The 15,884-nt window shown below is 52.8% G+C and overlaps 3 protein-coding genes and 2 non-coding genes across 5 annotated transcripts; 4 read left to right on the top strand and 1 right to left on the bottom strand.

Moving 5' to 3' along the window:
* Positions 1 to 1,179: 1,179 nt before the first annotated feature.
* On the top strand, positions 1,180 to 2,976 carry BDZ83DRAFT_646038 (uncharacterized protein; the record flags this gene model as incomplete). Its single annotated transcript, XM_060509909.1, has 3 exons — positions 1,180 to 1,378; positions 2,369 to 2,512; positions 2,798 to 2,976. 3 exons carry the CDS (start codon positions 1,180 to 1,182, stop codon positions 2,974 to 2,976), a joined length of 522 nt encoding a protein of 173 aa, XP_060371589.1.
* Positions 2,977 to 3,271: 295 nt separating this feature from the next.
* BDZ83DRAFT_t14 lies at positions 3,272 to 3,372 on the top strand. The gene has a single exon. It is a non-coding gene; the product is annotated as a tRNA-Val (tRNA).
* Positions 3,373 to 3,378: 6 nt separating this feature from the next.
* BDZ83DRAFT_t15 lies at positions 3,379 to 3,450 on the top strand. Its single transcript has one exon. It is a non-coding gene; the product is annotated as a tRNA-Ala (tRNA).
* Positions 3,451 to 10,737: 7,287 nt separating this feature from the next.
* Positions 10,738 to 12,300, bottom strand: BDZ83DRAFT_746470 (RNA recognition domain-containing protein; the record flags this gene model as incomplete). The annotated part of the gene is made up of 1 exon (XM_060513275.1): positions 10,738 to 12,300. The coding sequence occupies one exon, from the start codon at positions 12,298 to 12,300 to the stop codon at positions 10,738 to 10,740; it is 1,563 nt and encodes a 520-aa protein (XP_060371588.1).
* A 2,673-nt stretch (positions 12,301 to 14,973) lies between these two features.
* BDZ83DRAFT_597817 (uncharacterized protein) lies at positions 14,974 to 15,325 on the top strand. The gene has a single exon (XM_060506920.1). It carries the CDS (start codon positions 15,016 to 15,018, stop codon positions 15,274 to 15,276), a length of 261 nt encoding a protein of 86 aa, XP_060371587.1. The 5' UTR covers positions 14,974 to 15,015; the 3' UTR covers positions 15,277 to 15,325.
* Positions 15,326 to 15,884: the final 559 nt, after the last annotated feature.

Here is a 15,884-nt window from a genome sequence, read left to right as displayed (position 1 = left end):
CCGTTCCATTTCCACAAAGCTTCATGGCCACGTCCAGGACTCAGCACCCGACAATGCCTTGCCGAACCATCCGCCACGGCCCTCCTACCAACGACCCAGTCACCAGAGACTCTACAATCTCAATCACTCCGTAGTACAAGCTTCACACGGTCTTTCGGCACCAGAGAGCTTCGAATAAAGTGCAGCAAGGGCCACTAACGATCTGCGGGTTGGATGCGGCCATCGACCGAGGCCCGGAGCCGAGACACTGACCAGGGACGCTGTTCGCCAGCTAACATCTAGCCATTGCAACGTCGTAGCCGTTGTTAAAATTCTGCTTCCATGACAGCCAACCATCCTAGTGCCTAGTCCTGGATATCCGCGGCCGACTACCTCACTTGAGCCTATCCGAGGCAAATCAATATCGCTCCGGAAATACTTCAGATTAAAGACAGCTCGAGGTCTGTCGTTACTTCGCCAATCATGACGTCCAATTCCTCGCCTCACCCACCACCTCGGTTCGCGAGGGCATAGAGAAATTTTTTCTTCCTCCTCCAAATAGCCTGATTCCAACTACTGACGACCGAGCATGTGCCCCTGCATCTCGTACCTGAGAACCGACTGGTGGGATTCCGGGGTCCCCAGGATGGATGCTAGCCGCAGATGCGAGTGTACGAATAGACACTTCATTGCTCGCGCCCCCTTCCCATTCAAGTTCGAGTTCCTGTTCCCGTTACAGCCAAGGACACCACTACGCGTGGCGGACTCATGTCATGACGACGAAGGGGAGCTCGCAAAACTTCACTCTGGTGCCTCATCTGATTCTCAGCGCATTCCCTGTCGTCTGTCGACGTTGCATCCGACTTGATCTACTACTTTGGTAGCTGACCCGAATCCGGAATGTGTGACTGGCAACTCGATGCAGCGACCGATCGTCAACCATGCCTTCGGGCCGCGTCGTTGTCGTCCAGACGTCACTCCCGCAGCCCATGGTCGCCCAGATCGCCGACTCCTATCCGTACAAACCTTGCACACTTGGTCAAACCAGAGATTGTTGGCCCAAGGATCATTCCTATTCCCTCCCTATCTCCGAGTTGGCGGCTTCTGAAGAACAGCCTTTACTCCAACCGGAGAACCGGTCTGCTGGGTTCCATACTCGAAAGGTGACGTCTAGACCCTGGTCTATTCCACCTCTCCGATATGAGCTGTCAACTTCGCTCCCTGGAATTTTCCCTGGCCGATCCCCCTTCTCGGTCATTGCTGTATTGTCTATGGAGCACATCCAGCGACTCTGGTACGATTATTGTTGGCTTGAGTGTTCTCAGTGCCGGTACCAAGAGCTACGTGGAGCTATATCAACAAGTCATACTCACTGGAGAGGCCTTTACAAGGTTGAGAGGTACGGATAGTCAAAAAAACTCCTCAGACCTATATAAGCGCCCAGACCACATCTCCGCCATCTCACCTTCCCACGTGGCCAAGGTGAGATGGACTGCACCATCACCACGCTAACCAGTCGTGTCAGTCCACTTTTGAGTTTCAGGCAGGAACTCTAAATCTTCTGGCTCCCAAATCGTCCAAGCCTGCCACGACCAAGTCAATGCGAGCAGTGCTTGGGCCTTGAGCAATTACGGTTGCTACTAAATGTTCGGCCCCCAAGCCTTTACTTCAACATCCTAGGGCTTCATTTCGAGATTGATGCGCACGATGCGGTACTTTCGTCATTCCAACGGATAGTCTTGGATGCCCGACGGCATATCTCGATAGCATGGTCTTGGCCAGTCTATGATGCCTGAGTAAGAGGTTGAGGTACCCTGGCTGCCTTGCTCATTGAGGAGAATTCTATCCATTTGACTTGGACTTTGATCTTGCAAAAACTCATGACTTGGGACGCAGCAAGCACAAGCCCAGGAACGAAAATGCCAGGCCAGCCATTCCATGGATCTCCCAGCCACGAAGATGCGGAGGATCTACACCCGCATGTGCAACATGAACACATCATCTGCTCGCTGGCGGGATCCCCAGCTAAACACGCTTTACAAAGCCCAATTTTTGAATTCGTCGAGGTGCTCACTAAGCTTGCTGCTGCCATACTGCACCGCACTACCAATTCAAATTAACTGTATTGGGACTCTCGACGTCAAAGCAGTGAGATTCTGCCGCTTCATAGCTCCGAATGCGAGGACCAAGCAGTCAGGACGTTGCCTCAAGGCCAGTTGAAGATATAACAAACCGTTCCACGGCGTGCTTTCACGTGTTCGGAAGGCGCGGGACTTCAGGCGAGCGCTCCCGTCAGTTGACGTCTCAGCCTGAGTACGAGGTCAGAGCTATCATGGACGGCAGAATATCCTCAAGCAAGGACTGCACTCAGGACACGAGGCCTCGATAGGCATTCAGATACACGACTTGGAAGCCAGCTTTTGCCGTGTCACCTTCTCGTCTGTCCGAAGACTCCATGGATGGTCCGCATGGCTCATCAACTTGACTGGAGAAAACTTCCGAAGAAGCAGGGAGCCGGTTGTTTGTACGAATGGTATGCACGGCACACGCTCTTCATCCGTAAGCTCCTCAACACGTTGTTGCTGGCGCGTATTAGACCTCCTTATAGAGCAGTCTATCGTCTTAGAGAATGCGGCTCACGCGTACACTTTTTTAAAGCACCCCACGCCGGAGCTGCATGCAGTTCGTCGTCATGGCCGGACTTTAGCCAGCTTTCGGAGAATATTGCGAAAGTCGACGAAGGCAGCGTGGGGGGCTGACAGGGTCGAGAAGCAAAGTTGTCTGGATATTCGGCACCATTAAGATGTCGTCTTATCAGCCCGGGCAACTAAGGTGCCTAGACGACAAAACAAAACCAGACCACCTTACTACCTTCCCCGAACGGTCTGGTCGATTTTGTGCATCACGATTGTCACTACCATCGTCTTTGGAGGCTGCAGCGCCCCCAAGTGTGCCCTGCCCTCTCAGCCAGACGACGCGGCCGGCAACGAAAGATGAAATCACATTGCAGGTACCTTGCTCAAGCGAGACCACAGCCATGATCCCAGAATATCAATTCGGTGGACGACGGGAGTTTCTGTGACAAGACATCGGGCCGGTACTGATGGGGGCCAGCATTCGAACGACCCACCACAGCCGGCATGAAGCAGACTTTCTGCAGCAGCCTACGGAGTATCTATAGTACTTTTAGGGCTCCGCTGCCGCAACCAAGCGGGTCCCGCCGTTCACCGCACACAATTTTGAACTGAGAATTGATAAAGCCCGATTCTGCACGTCGTCATCAACAATAAATGGTCTGGTGGTGTAGTTGGTTATCACGTCAGTCTAACAGATTCGAGGCCAACTCGAAGCTGAGCACACTGAAGGTCTCCGGTTCAAGTCCGGGCTAGATCAACCAATGGGCGATTGGTTTAGTGGTATAATGACCGCTTAGCATGCGGTAGGTCCTGGGTTCGATTCCCAGATCGTCCATTCTTTTGCTCGTTATGATGATTAGAAGGTTGCGGGTCATCTTTTTGCCCTCTGTTTGGATTTTGGTGATTTTTCTGCCTTTTGTGGCAGCCTAGGGGAGTTGAGGAAGTCAAAGTCTGACATGGGAGCTGTTGAACTCCGCTACATGTACATGCCTTTTGCCGAGTTGGATTTGCGAGCCGTCGGTGCTGAGGTTGTGGTATAGAAATGCTATTTCTCTCGTAGGTATGAGCCGGGTGAATGAAGGTTGTTTTTGAAGTGGTCTCTGGGATCTTCTTCATAGAGACTTGACTATACATGACGCATAATGCGAGCCCTGCAATTCCCTTTGTAGAGGTGTCTAGGGAGTCTGAGGAATTAAGGACGAAATAGTTCAGTCGATGAATGGAGACCAGCAAGGCACTGTAGACGGAAAGCTTGGCGAGGCGTGGCGGATCGGTTCGGTGGGCGTCAAGACTTGGGGGATGGAGGGTGAAAGAAGGGCAGAGAGGACATGTCTATGTTGTTGATGACCAGTGGCGTGGGCTGTTGATATGAAGCAGCAAGTTCTGACTTCAAGGCCACAGTCATGCGTTGGCAATCCATTAGTTGCGAGTCTATTGTCTCGGTCGAAGGTCCAGTCTTCTTGACTTTCCGAACTGCCTCCTATGGATGGAGGCTGATGATGTCTCGATGTTTTCCGTTCACTGTTTGGTTCTCTGGTCTATGTTTCCTCCGGGATCTTTCTTATACGGTTCGCTGTCGGCATGGGAATTGGGTTTGACGCCATGATGACAGCCGTTTACGTGACGTCTTGTGCTTGCTATGCGAACCCCCGTGTCTCTTTGACGCTGCCTGTGTGGACTAGGAATAGAATTATTACCTACGCGGATGATTGTCGTCACCATTCTGGGTCTGTCCATTCAAATGTGTCTGATATACTTATACGTACACACTGAGCTTCTTAACTTCAACAAATGGATATGAAGCTATGGAGGTGATCTTCGTCTATCTTCTTCTCTTCCAGCTGGGATTGTTACTCTATACCATAGCTGCCCTGAAGTATATGCCAGTTTCAATCCCTGGACGTAAGCTACCATGTGTCCACCTCTTTAAGAGCTTTCTCATTCACTCAGGCATGGATAGTTCAGTCTTATTTAGAACCCATGGCTATAAAGGAGGTATTTTCTAGCTTTGAAACAGGAATTCGCCAACTTGTTGTTCGACTTCATACTGAGCGGGGTCCAATGTTGGCCACTCGCGACAGAAGAGGTTAATCAATCAGGATCAATACAATAACGCCATCGGGCTCTTATCGCTGTCGATCCGGGGCTACCACATGGTGGGTAGAAGGAGTAGCGTATCATGATAGAAGCCGCCGTCGTCTTTGGTATAGTTCAGAGGGAATATGCAGGGAGACATAAGGTAGATTAAGGTAAGACAATTGTAATTCTAATTGCTTGTTATTCAACTGCTATTGCTCTGGGAAACCAATGATGCGAGATGGTCCTATGTCGACAGTCACACAAGCTTTGAGATACAGGCTGCCACCACACCGAGAACTATCAGACCTGTCGTTATCGGAATCTCGAACAATGAGAGAGATTATGTCTGCTTGTGCTCTTACGAAGTCGCAACTAATGTTGGCCTCTGACGACTAGGTAGGACACATCCATAAATGGAGAGAGTATCCGAATGATCCAGGTGCAAGGTTCACTTGTGACATCAGAAGGAGAAGTCTTGGAAGGGAGAGTGGTATTGAGACATGTCGACATTCTTTTATCTATCAATTTTGTGTCTGCTTCGGGCATTTCTTCAATGAGCCCCGTCTCACTATGATGACGCATCTGACGGCTTTTAAGCATGAAAGCTGGTTTGCCTCTGAATCTTAGTTTTACTAATTATCATTCTTAGTGAGAGATAGGAATAGAGAACGACGTGAGGCGCATATTGAGATTTCGATTCAAAAAATCGTATGTAGACGTGAAAAAAGACCCTTTTTGTGCGACGGATGGGATGTAGATGGGTAGTCACAGTTGAGCAGGTTGCGAATTTGGGCTGTATTTAAGTCCCCGAGCTGTAAATTGACTAAAATAACTCTACAATCAAAGTAAGGAATAAGTATTTTAATTCTAGTACTTTGTTGGGATCACCCTTCTATGTTGGTGATGATTCGATGGTAGATCCGGGAGGACATTGGAAACGAGTTGGAGGGTGTTGGAGTCTTTACTATACTTCGTCAGGTTGCTTAGGGGTGCAAAGCAAAACATTCTACTTGGAGAATGTGTTGGGATAAGAAGTTTCCAACTTTGATACTCAGAACTGGATAGCTGACGTCCGTTTTTGGCATGGGCTGAGGATCAGGCTGAGTGAACGGATTAACTTGTGGTAATTCGTACAATTGAGGTAATCCGGATTCATTCGCATCTCAGTACAGCTTTATTTACTTCTTAGTAGATTTAAGAAAGCCCAAGGGGCCTATAACGCTCTTGGTTGCCTTACGGGAGCTTGAGCCTGAGTAACGCATAAATTGATGGAGCTGCGAGCTTTGAGCTTCACAACATCATACGCTCCCTGCATCCTAGACACCTTCTCGGTCAAAGAACCGTTTTCTGTCTTGAAAGGTTCTCAACTTACATGAAATGACTTCGTCCTGACGCAGAACATGTTGCCGTGACTACTCTACGCACAGTAGAAATCTCACCACTAAGAGATTTCACACCGAAATTCTTAATCAGGATAAAAACCAAGCCCGATGCTTTCCGCTTGCCCCTGCTCCAGGATCTGATATAAGATATCTCCTCATACAGATCTGTCGTGTCCCCCCCCCCCCCCAATTCTCCCAGCTGATCAAGCCGTGTCATATCAGGCTTCAGCCCCATCTCAAACGAGGATACCGAAAAACGTCTCACAGCGTGACAACAAGTCATCCCCACGCCTTCCAGCTATCGGGTTACACTACGGCGAAAATCATGCCCGCTTACAAGCTTTGTTCTACACACTGTGGAGGTGTGGCATTCAGAGAGGTGGTCGCACGACGGTGGTCGGGGCCCGCACCGAGGGAAGTTACGCCCACACCGGCCCCGCCCATCGGTCCCGGGCCCGGATCGCCGAGAGATGGGTACGCACAGTGGCTTGTTGGTTCCTTCCATTCCCTCCTGATCGTCGCCCAGAACACAAGCCAAATGAGATGAGGGCAAGCAGCCTCTCTAGGCAGGAAGGTCCAGACCGGTCGCCGCCACCTCCGCGTTCCCTCCTACCTCGACACCCTCCAAGCCGTTTTGACATAAGCGAACCAAACGTTGGAAGTCGCTTGGGGTGAGAGCGTCCACACGACCACGCCAACATCATCCTTTTCCTTTCCCATTCTTCAACGGCCTCCTCGTCAAACATGCCCCTTCAAGCAACTTGCAGATGACAGATTTAAAATCCAACCCCGAAAATCGAACAACTGACAAAGGTTGCTCCACGGGGTAATCCCAACGTGACAGTTTCCTCCCTCCCTCCCTCCTGTGCGCCTCTCACACATCTTCACCCCCTGCCACTTCATCCTGCCTTAGTGGCCGGGCCTCGGTTCCAGCTTACCAACACCCTTCTCAACGTCTACTACCGCCCAACATGCGCGCACGAAACGAACGCTGGCCCTCTTGGCTTCTTGCTCGAAATCTCACTCACCTGCTCTCACCGGTCCCGTCCCGTCCCTAGGCGCCGCCCCTCACCGGTGAAGCCCATCCCACCAGCCGCAGTCCATCCTCGCCCGACTAACAGCTGGTCACCACCATCACCACTGCACCTAGATGACACGAATGCCACCCTCCCGCAAGACCCTTGGTACGATACTTGGCCCATCTAGCACGTTGACCAGAGCAACTTAAAGGGGTCGTGTCGGGAGCGTTAGGGAGAAGAGCCGTCCCATTCCGCCGCGCCGTCGCTAGTCCTGGCGTTGGTTGCCTGTACCCATCCTTCGCAACGGCGTTTCCCACCTCCTACCCTGTACTTCTGACTGACCTCGTCTTGCACACCACACGATACAACAAGATTCGACAATGTCGCTGTCACGCCCTCATTCGTCTGCAGTGTTTGCGTGCCACACCGGGGATAATTTGGCCTAGAACACGTCAGAACGGGCCAAGGTAGCGCGAGCGCGCCCGCCTTCCATGGCGTCTGCGCCGCAGGATAACAGATTCTGTAGGTTCCCATTCACAGACATGCACTGGCAGCCTGCTGTTGCGTCTTGCACTTTTTCCCATCCTGAGCTGCATTTCTTATCGATGGATAGTCTCTGCTTACTGGTACAGACATCGAGTTTCACTTTCAAGGCTGTCGCATGATTCAGAGCAAACCCCTCTATGACGATTCGACCTCTGATTCTGATTTCAACCTCCGCACACCTACCTCCACCCCCCACGGCAAGCGTCTCTCGACATCTCGATATCCCGCGTAATCCGCAGAACCTTTGCCAGAGGCCGCAAGAAATATTGAGGAGCTCGGTTCGTGCAGTTGCCGGCATCCCGCGATCCTATCATCCCAATCCACCCTATTGCCCACACGGGCGCGCGCCGCGAGGTAAAGCAAAAAAGGTCCCAGTATGGCGATGGTCCAAGACTTCCAGAGTCCACCCCCTTTACTTTCATCCCATCAACACCGACTTGCGACTCCCACGCTTCAGGTTGGTAGTAGCCTCCACACCACCAGCCAGGCATCTGGTGGCCAATGACTGGCAGTAGAAGGTAGAGCTCCATCCAATGAGCATTTACGGTCCCGCTACATACATGCGCAGTGCACCCTTTTCAAGAATGCTGGATCACCACCATCATCCCGAATCAATTCAACGTGGGCTGTCTCGGACGCCACGATCATCGCAAGCCATCTTTCGTGGGTGGGTGCCGACCATGGAGTCTGTCTTTCAAGACACGCTTCTTCTGCAACCCTTACGGAATGCCATGCTGCTGAGGGCTGGTAATGTCGTTGGGGCACTCGATGTACCTACACGACGTCCTGCCAGCGTGAGAGACGCTGGACCTTATCTCGCGCAAGACACCAAATGTCTTGCCGCGGAACTGCAAACATGACGGATGGAAACGTGGTCGAGACAATGAATGCATTCTGTGTGTTTTCTCAACGGCGATTTACGGGTTGCGAGGTCGCGATCAATCGCGCGACTCCTCGGATGTATGCGCCTCAACCCCCCGCCTAAGCCAACAGTCTCGGAGGCAGCTCCGGTATCCGGCTATTGCCTCGCTGCCTAGGGAAGGCCTAACAATCACACCACTACGACCACCTCGGTCGACGACGGTTTCTTGCCAGATTTACTGCCCTCGACAAGGGAACATCTGCCGTATCCAAATAACGCCGCAGACGCAATACCAGAAAGCCCCCTCCCCTCCAAATTGGTATACTGCGTAGAATAGCTTGACAAGGACTGGGGTCCCACCCTTCTGCCGAAGTTTGAATGTCTTCACGTGGATCAACTGGGGTTCAAAGTGGCAGATCCTTCTTCCTCTTCTCTCCCCGCCTTACACCTCGGTGCTTTTTTTGTCAGTAGTATTTGCCCTTTTCACCGAAGACCGGCATATCCCACCGCCCGGCTTCCACTTCCATCGCGGGCAATGAATGCGTGCTCTCTGCCTATCCGTACAGTTATCAGTGTACAAGTGAATGACACATGGCCCCACAAGGCTCTGGTGAACCACCCCGGTCTCCTCTGGCACTATGACACCGGCCAGAGGTGGTTCGTGCCTGTCAATCAGCGGGGCTCACGATTGTCCACATGCCCACCGACCGTACCTGGCCACCGGGTCGCGCTCGCCCAAGATCGTCGCTCACTTTATCCTCAATTAGCCAATCGAAAGTGGCAAGGCAGGGCAGGTTATGTCATTAGCAAATCAAAAACTCCTTTCTTTGGCCTATGACAATCCCATAAGGGGGTATGTTCGCTCCCACAATGTGCAAGTTAAAGTTCGATCCCAGTCAAGTGTGTAGGAAAAGGGGGGATAGATGGGGAACGAAACGGGCTGGGGAGTGGGAAAAAAACAAAATCAGAGAGGAATTCAAATCAAATGAAACATGACAATGCCCCTCGAGGACCATAGACTGGACTGGGCAATCCTTCCAGGTTTCCTAACCCCAATTGTGTCCCGACCAAACCCATGGATGTGTGGTGATGAGGTCCCTTCCGTCTTGATGTCGAACGATAACCCCGATGATGCGTATCCGTAAAGTTTGTGCGTAACGGCTCGATGCAGCCTGGCCTCCAGCCGTCCCATCCAGTGATGGACTTGACCTGAACCAGCGAGCATTTCTGATGTGACCAGAACGTCTCGCTGCCAGGTAGCTCTCCCATGCCCGCGGCAGTTCCTCCTTCTCCACTGTCCGCCTTCTGGTGAAGCGTGCCTTTTATATCTCGTACATGCGTTGAGTGAAACAAACGAAAGACTTCTCCCTCTGAATTTCCATGCCGTATTTTTGTGTTGGTTGGCGGGTGCTGGGGGATCAACCGAAACCATTCGCGCTCTCTTCTGTGCTTTTGGGCGTTTTCTCTTTTGGGGTGAACTCATGCCATGCTCCCAAGACTCAATTCAACGTTTCCTCCCCATACATCAATCGCTAGTCGCTGTGCCAGTAAATATTCCATTCTCTCGCGAGAACCTCGAACCCGTTGCCCAAAGTCGTCAGGACGCCTCGTGAAGGCATCACCGAAAACGTCGAACCTAAGAACTCCATCCTTAAGTCGTCGGCGCTGGGTATTTGTTGTCCGAAGGGCATGAGACCAGATTCCCCCAAGTTCGTCTACCATAGTAAATGTCCGTTCCACGCGCCATGCTGAATGAAAATAAAGAAACCCAAACCGAAATGAATTGGTAAACGAAGGAAAGACAGGGCCGGAAGAAAGCCTCCACCGGACTGCAGCCTGATACTCGAAGTCGTCGAGCATTGAACGCCCACTGATGATGTGTCTCTGAACTCCGTTGAGATCGTAGACGGAGTGGCCAACACGACTCCAGCGCTGATGACTGCGGAAGGCCAATGAAATCAGGCCCGTCAGGGAAGGGCGAGTCAGAACCATGTGAGATTGGGAAGAGGAAAAAAAAAAAAAAAAACAAGTAAGGTAACTGATGCCGGGAAAATCAGATGCCGATGTAAATGCGTATGCGCCGAGATCTTCAAACAGCGCCGTCCTCGATGCTGTCCAAGTATCTTGTGGCTTTGCCTTGTTGCCGTGTATCCGCACTTGAACACCGTAACGCCGGAACTCTCGCCATACTGCCTCTGGAAGCCAGATAGGCATCCTGACATAACTGCATGCCTTTACCTGCCAAGCATGTGAGGTGGCAGGTAATTCGAGTTGTTTCCATTCATCATAGAACCAGGCCCACCGGCAGTCATGGTACTGCTGTTGTACCCATTCCACACGTTGTTATTACCGCTTGCTGGGAAGCCAGCAACAGTGTAAGGTGTGGTTCCCGAGGAGCCGTTATTGAAACGCCCGGAACCGAGACCAGGTGGCGCTGATAGTCCTGGAGGAGGACCGTTGGTGGTCTTGAACCCATTCGTGGAACCTGTCATCATGCCGCTCATTGGAGACGTTGATTGACCCGGAGTCTGACCCGACCTGACGCCCAAGGGGTTCTTCGAGAAGCTGAGGCGAATCCCACCCTTTACGCTATTGTGAAGCGGATGTCCGTAAAGCTCGTGGAGAGCTTTGGTAGCAAAGGAAACATCCTCAAACTCCACAAAACACATGGGTCCGTTCTGCTTGGTCCGGAAGCAAAGCCTCTTGTAGCCCCGTTGCTTGGAGAACATGGCCTTAAGCTCTTCCTCAGACGTATCGATAGGTAGATTGCCCACGTAGAGGGTGTTGCAAGGCGGATTCTGGTCAGCAGGGTTGACCGGGGGAAAGTTATGGCGGCCGTAAGGACCAGTCCCCATATGGAAGGGTACTGTGTGTGGACCCCCGCCCATCACAGTGGGTGACATGACTGGGTGAGCCGACATTGCTGCCATTCCTTGTTGACCATATTGCGGGAGCGACGATGGACTGGGTGTTGTACTGGTGGTGTTGAGGGAGAGGCTCGCCAAACGCGATATGGGTAGCTGTGGGGCAGTGGCTCTTCTCTGAGCCGTAGCTCCATTTTCCGCGTAGGCGACTGGGTCCTTCAATAGCTCGCCGGTCTCGTCATCGTCGGCCGCATCGTTGTTAATCAACGATTTCCCAGAAATGCGTGTCCGTTCGGTGAGGTGATTTCCGATGGGAGACTGAGGCGAGAACAGGTTCTGATAGTGCGCGCTGGACTCTGGGTTGGGCAATTCGCTGGAGCCGTATATGCCGTTCATAGGCGGCGATATCTTTTCGAGAGATTGGAATCCGCCGTTGAATCGTGATGGTTGTCGCGAGGACGGGGCTGAAGAGGCTGCGGAGGATGCAGTGCTCGACGATCCGGTCCCTGCGGGTTCGGCGTACCTTCTCGACGTGGTTGGGCTGCCCCCAAGAATCTCGACAATCATATTGGCGTCGTTAGAAATGTTGGATTTCCCGTTCAGCATGTTCTTTGTTTCGATTGCTCCATTCGTAGTCCGGAACTTCAGGACAGCCGAGCGGAATCCCTTGTCTTCTGATTGATCTACGGGGAGTACTTCAACGTCAACAAGCTCTTTGGACCAAACCACCATGAGGCGAAGCGATTCTTCCGAAGTGTTCAGCGGAAGGCGACGAATCAGGACAGAGGCAGCCACAGAGGACGGGTTGGCGTATGGCGTTCCGACAGGCATAGCCGCATCGCGCTCAAAGGGGTTGACGGACGAGAGGAACGGTGCCTGGGTGTTGGAGGACCTGAAGGGTTGCGATTGTTGTAGAAAAGCCGGCGCAGCCATGGCAGTAGACTTTTAGGTGTTTGATATTTGTCGTTGTTGTTGTTGGAGGATTGTCGCGACTCGATGTCATCCCCGAAGGTCGAGTTCGGCTGATGAGACTGGAAATGCGCCTGCTTCACCTTTGCTCGCTTGTCATCCGCCGGTGTTGCGGTGCATGCGCTGGCGCGTGGTGCCTTGGATTGCCTCGGAACTGCGACAAAGAGAGGGAGGATTGCAACAGTCGCGCAGCTCAGGTGGGAACTCTTGGAAGCGCGTGCGAACAAGAATGCGGGAAAATGGGTCAAGACGCGGTGAAATTATCGGGCGTTGATGTCGATTTTCGAATGCGCGACGGGAGGATACAGGGCGACGGAAGAATGTTGCAGAGAGCGATATCGAAAAAGTTGAGGGGGGGCTGGACAGGTTTTGGGAGAAGGGGGGGGGGGGATGGAGCGTGCGGGAGGAGTTGGCGCAAGGTTATGTATCGTGTCTTAAAGTTCGGGGAGGAAGAGAGAAATTGAGCAGGGTGGAAAGGTACCGGGAGGGAGTGGTGGCACTGATGGCAGACAAATGGATGCAAAGGCAAGGTGTGATGGTGGGAAGTGTGTGGTGGGCGAAGTATGAAGTGGTTAAAGTGAGAGACGGCCAGGAGGAATGGTGTGCGCGCCTTGATGGGTTGAGTTGAGTTGGGTTGAGTGCGGCGCGGTGCGGTGCGCCAGGACAGCGGGTATGGAGGAGGGAAGGGACGGGCTCCTGTCTGGCCTGCTTCGCTCCAAGAGCATGGGGGGGGGGGGCTCGGGGAAGCAGTGTAAATGCTGGGCTGATTGCGTTCGACAGTCGGGTAGCCGTAGCTCTCTGGGAAACTGGGACGAGGTGACTGAGACTTGGGTACCAGCGAGCGGTAGGCACGTAGCAGATGACAAGCCAGTGCAGGTCGACTTGCCGGGGCCCCTCGAAGCTTGATGGTGACAGGTACCCAATAGGACTACACCCACGGGATGGGTTGACTCGATGATTAGAGTCGGAAAACGACTAAGCCAAACTGGACAGCACGACTACCGTGACGGGGGGTCCCTCTGAAGTTAGACTGCTTGGGTCCTGGTCGGCAGGACAGAAGAAGCTGGGGGCACAATTTTGTTTGTGAGCCTGCCTGCGCGAAAGTGTCCAGTATGGGTAAGAGAAGAGGGGTTGTGGAAAAAAAGCGGGCGGAAGTGCGAAAAGATGTTGCAGGACGGCGTCAATGTCGTCGGTTTATCGTGGGGTTTGGCGGCGCAAAGTATCGAGAAAAGGTGGCTTGTAGCCAAAGTCTGTTGGGTCTGTACCTAGGGGAACCCAGGGAGTTCGCTTGATGATGGGAATCTGGCAATGTGGAGGGAGATGCGAAGTACTCCGTAGTGTTTTCGTACAGACGTGAAGTACCCGGCTAGTATCGAAGAGCCAGTGAAGCGGAAAGGCTGCAGCTGGGGCGCTGGGAGGGTGTGTGAAAGCAGACTCGGTCGGTCGCGGTGGCTGTTGGGCCTAGGGGCGTCGACGGTGGTTCCTCTCAAGGTGGTGGTGGTCCTTGTTCGAGCTCTTTTGGATTGTGGTCCAGTCCAGTCCACCACTCCAGTTGCGTTTGGACTTTCTGGACTTTACTGCGTAGAAAGTGGGAGTGGAAGGGGTGGACAAGGGATGCTCGTGCTGTGGAGGTCTAATTGCGCCGCCGCTGGAGCACTCGGGAGGGACGTATCGTACCAATCAGAAGCCGATCGCGTAAGGTGGGAAAGCGTTTGGTGTGGGCTAAGGCAATGCTAAGGCACGACCTGGAAGTATACTTTTTGTCTACTTTGCTTGGTGGGGAGGTGCAACCACCCTGACGAAGGTTCTGTGTAAGTGACTAGCCGGTCGCAGTCGTCGATGTTGTCGTCTTTGAGAATGCGGGATTCGTACAGACAGGCAGCGATTGCGTTATCTCTGCCTCGCCCAGAGAACCCTGTGAGTGGCAGGGCGGTCGCCGACTCGACACTGATTCTTTCAAGAAAATGTTTGATATCAAGAGCAGTTGGCGAATTGCGTCGACGGCTTCTGCGTCTGTGCTTTTGCTGCGGCGCTCGTCGAGGGTGTGTGCAGCGAGTGAAGCTGGTCTGGGTGGGATGGGGTGCACCAGTGTCTGCTTTCCAGAGGGACTGGGAGTCGTGGGAGCAAGCCGCAGATGAGAAACGGGAATAGGAGAAATGCTGAGGAGGAGGTACGTGTAAGCTGTCCTTTGGCAGCTAGGTTGGTGGTAAGTGTTGTGGAGGTTGCGTGCTCGTGGAGGTGTGTCTTTGATTGCCGTAGCAGCAAAGGCAGGTCGAGGTCGAGGTGATGCTATGGTAGGGTTGGGAAGCGGTGGTGATGGTGGTCAAGGACTCTCTCTACTGCGTAAGTCGAGGTCGAGGAGACGCAGCTTCTGGGCTCGGTGGATGTGGGAGACGGAATTAACCTGGAGGCTAACGGGCGGGCGAACGAGCGAGAGAGACAAGAGAAGGGAGGCCCCTGCCGGTACGTCTTCCTGTTAGACCGGTTTTCTTGGTGGCACAGCCTTTAGAGGGGATAACGGCGTCAGGAGAGGGTGCGGATTGGTCCAAGATGGTGGTAGCGGTGCGACCGGGCTCAGGGGTCTTGTAGACTTTCGGCGATCGTTGGCACCGTTTGAGGGCTGGTGCTTGCCAGGAGGCGCGTGTGGTGGATGGTGGTGTCTCTCTTTTAGATATCGGCATGGGCTGTCGTCTGTCCCTTGTCTTGCCAGTCTGTCCGTCTGTGTTTTTGGGGGGCAGAATCGTACAGAGTAGAAGGGCTGCGCGTGTGTGCTATTGTCTGTGCGTGTGTGCGTGTAGAGTGCGCGTAAACTGGAAGTGCGTGTGTAAGAACCGTGCGGGCCGAAGGTGTCTGGTTCTTTGTTCTTGTGCGTGGTGTGTATCTGGAAAAGTACGAACCGGGAGTACAAGCGCGACATATGTCGACGTCTGCCAGAGGTAACGTCGAGGGACAAGAGAAGTAGCGATGGTGGAAATCGGGTGAAGAAAAAAGAAAGGAAGAGATTCGAGATGTTGCTGTGGATTTGCTGGTAATGCCAATAGTATTTGGGTGATGGGGATGGAGCAAGGGAATCTACATAGATTTTTTTTTTCGGTCAAGCGGTTCGGTTGGTTGAAGTGGGAGGCAAAAGTAGGTAAGGTGAAGAAGATGACTGGGACGGGAATGTCTAAGGCAAAGGTACCTTAGGGGAGGTATGAGGGTTCAGACACGGTGGACAATGACGCGGAACACGTAGGAAATTGGGAATGAATTGGCCAACTTGGTGTTGGACGGTCGTAGGTACTGCCGCACTTTCCTTCGATGTTTCTTTCCTTCGACTCCTTCCTGCCTCCGTACTCACGAATGCCTTCCTTCCTGCCTCTAAGAACCTAACACCTTCCTGCGTACCGTCACTACCTACCGTGTGCTCCTGCCCTGGAAGTATGTATTCGTACCTGCCAGCACCACATGACTGCATGGTACCTTCCTTCCCTCGCCAATCTGAGTTGGACGTGGGAGGCAGCAACGACAGGGTGGAGTCGGCCTTTTCGAAACAGGAAAAGAAGGAA

Source organism: Colletotrichum acutatum (genome assembly GCF_030867785.1).
Source record: "Colletotrichum acutatum strain CBS 112980 chromosome Unknown BDZ83scaffold_2, whole genome shotgun sequence".
Taxonomy (NCBI): Eukaryota; Fungi; Ascomycota; class Sordariomycetes; order Glomerellales; family Glomerellaceae; genus Colletotrichum; species Colletotrichum acutatum.
Note: the sequence above shows the minus strand (reverse complement) of the source record. Positions and strands in the feature narration are given on the sequence as shown.

Coding starts and splice junctions, on each gene's coding strand:
- BDZ83DRAFT_597817 (XM_060506920.1), top strand. CDS start 15,016: ATGGGCTGTCGTCTGTCCCTTGTCTTGCCAGTCTGTCCGTCTGTGTTT.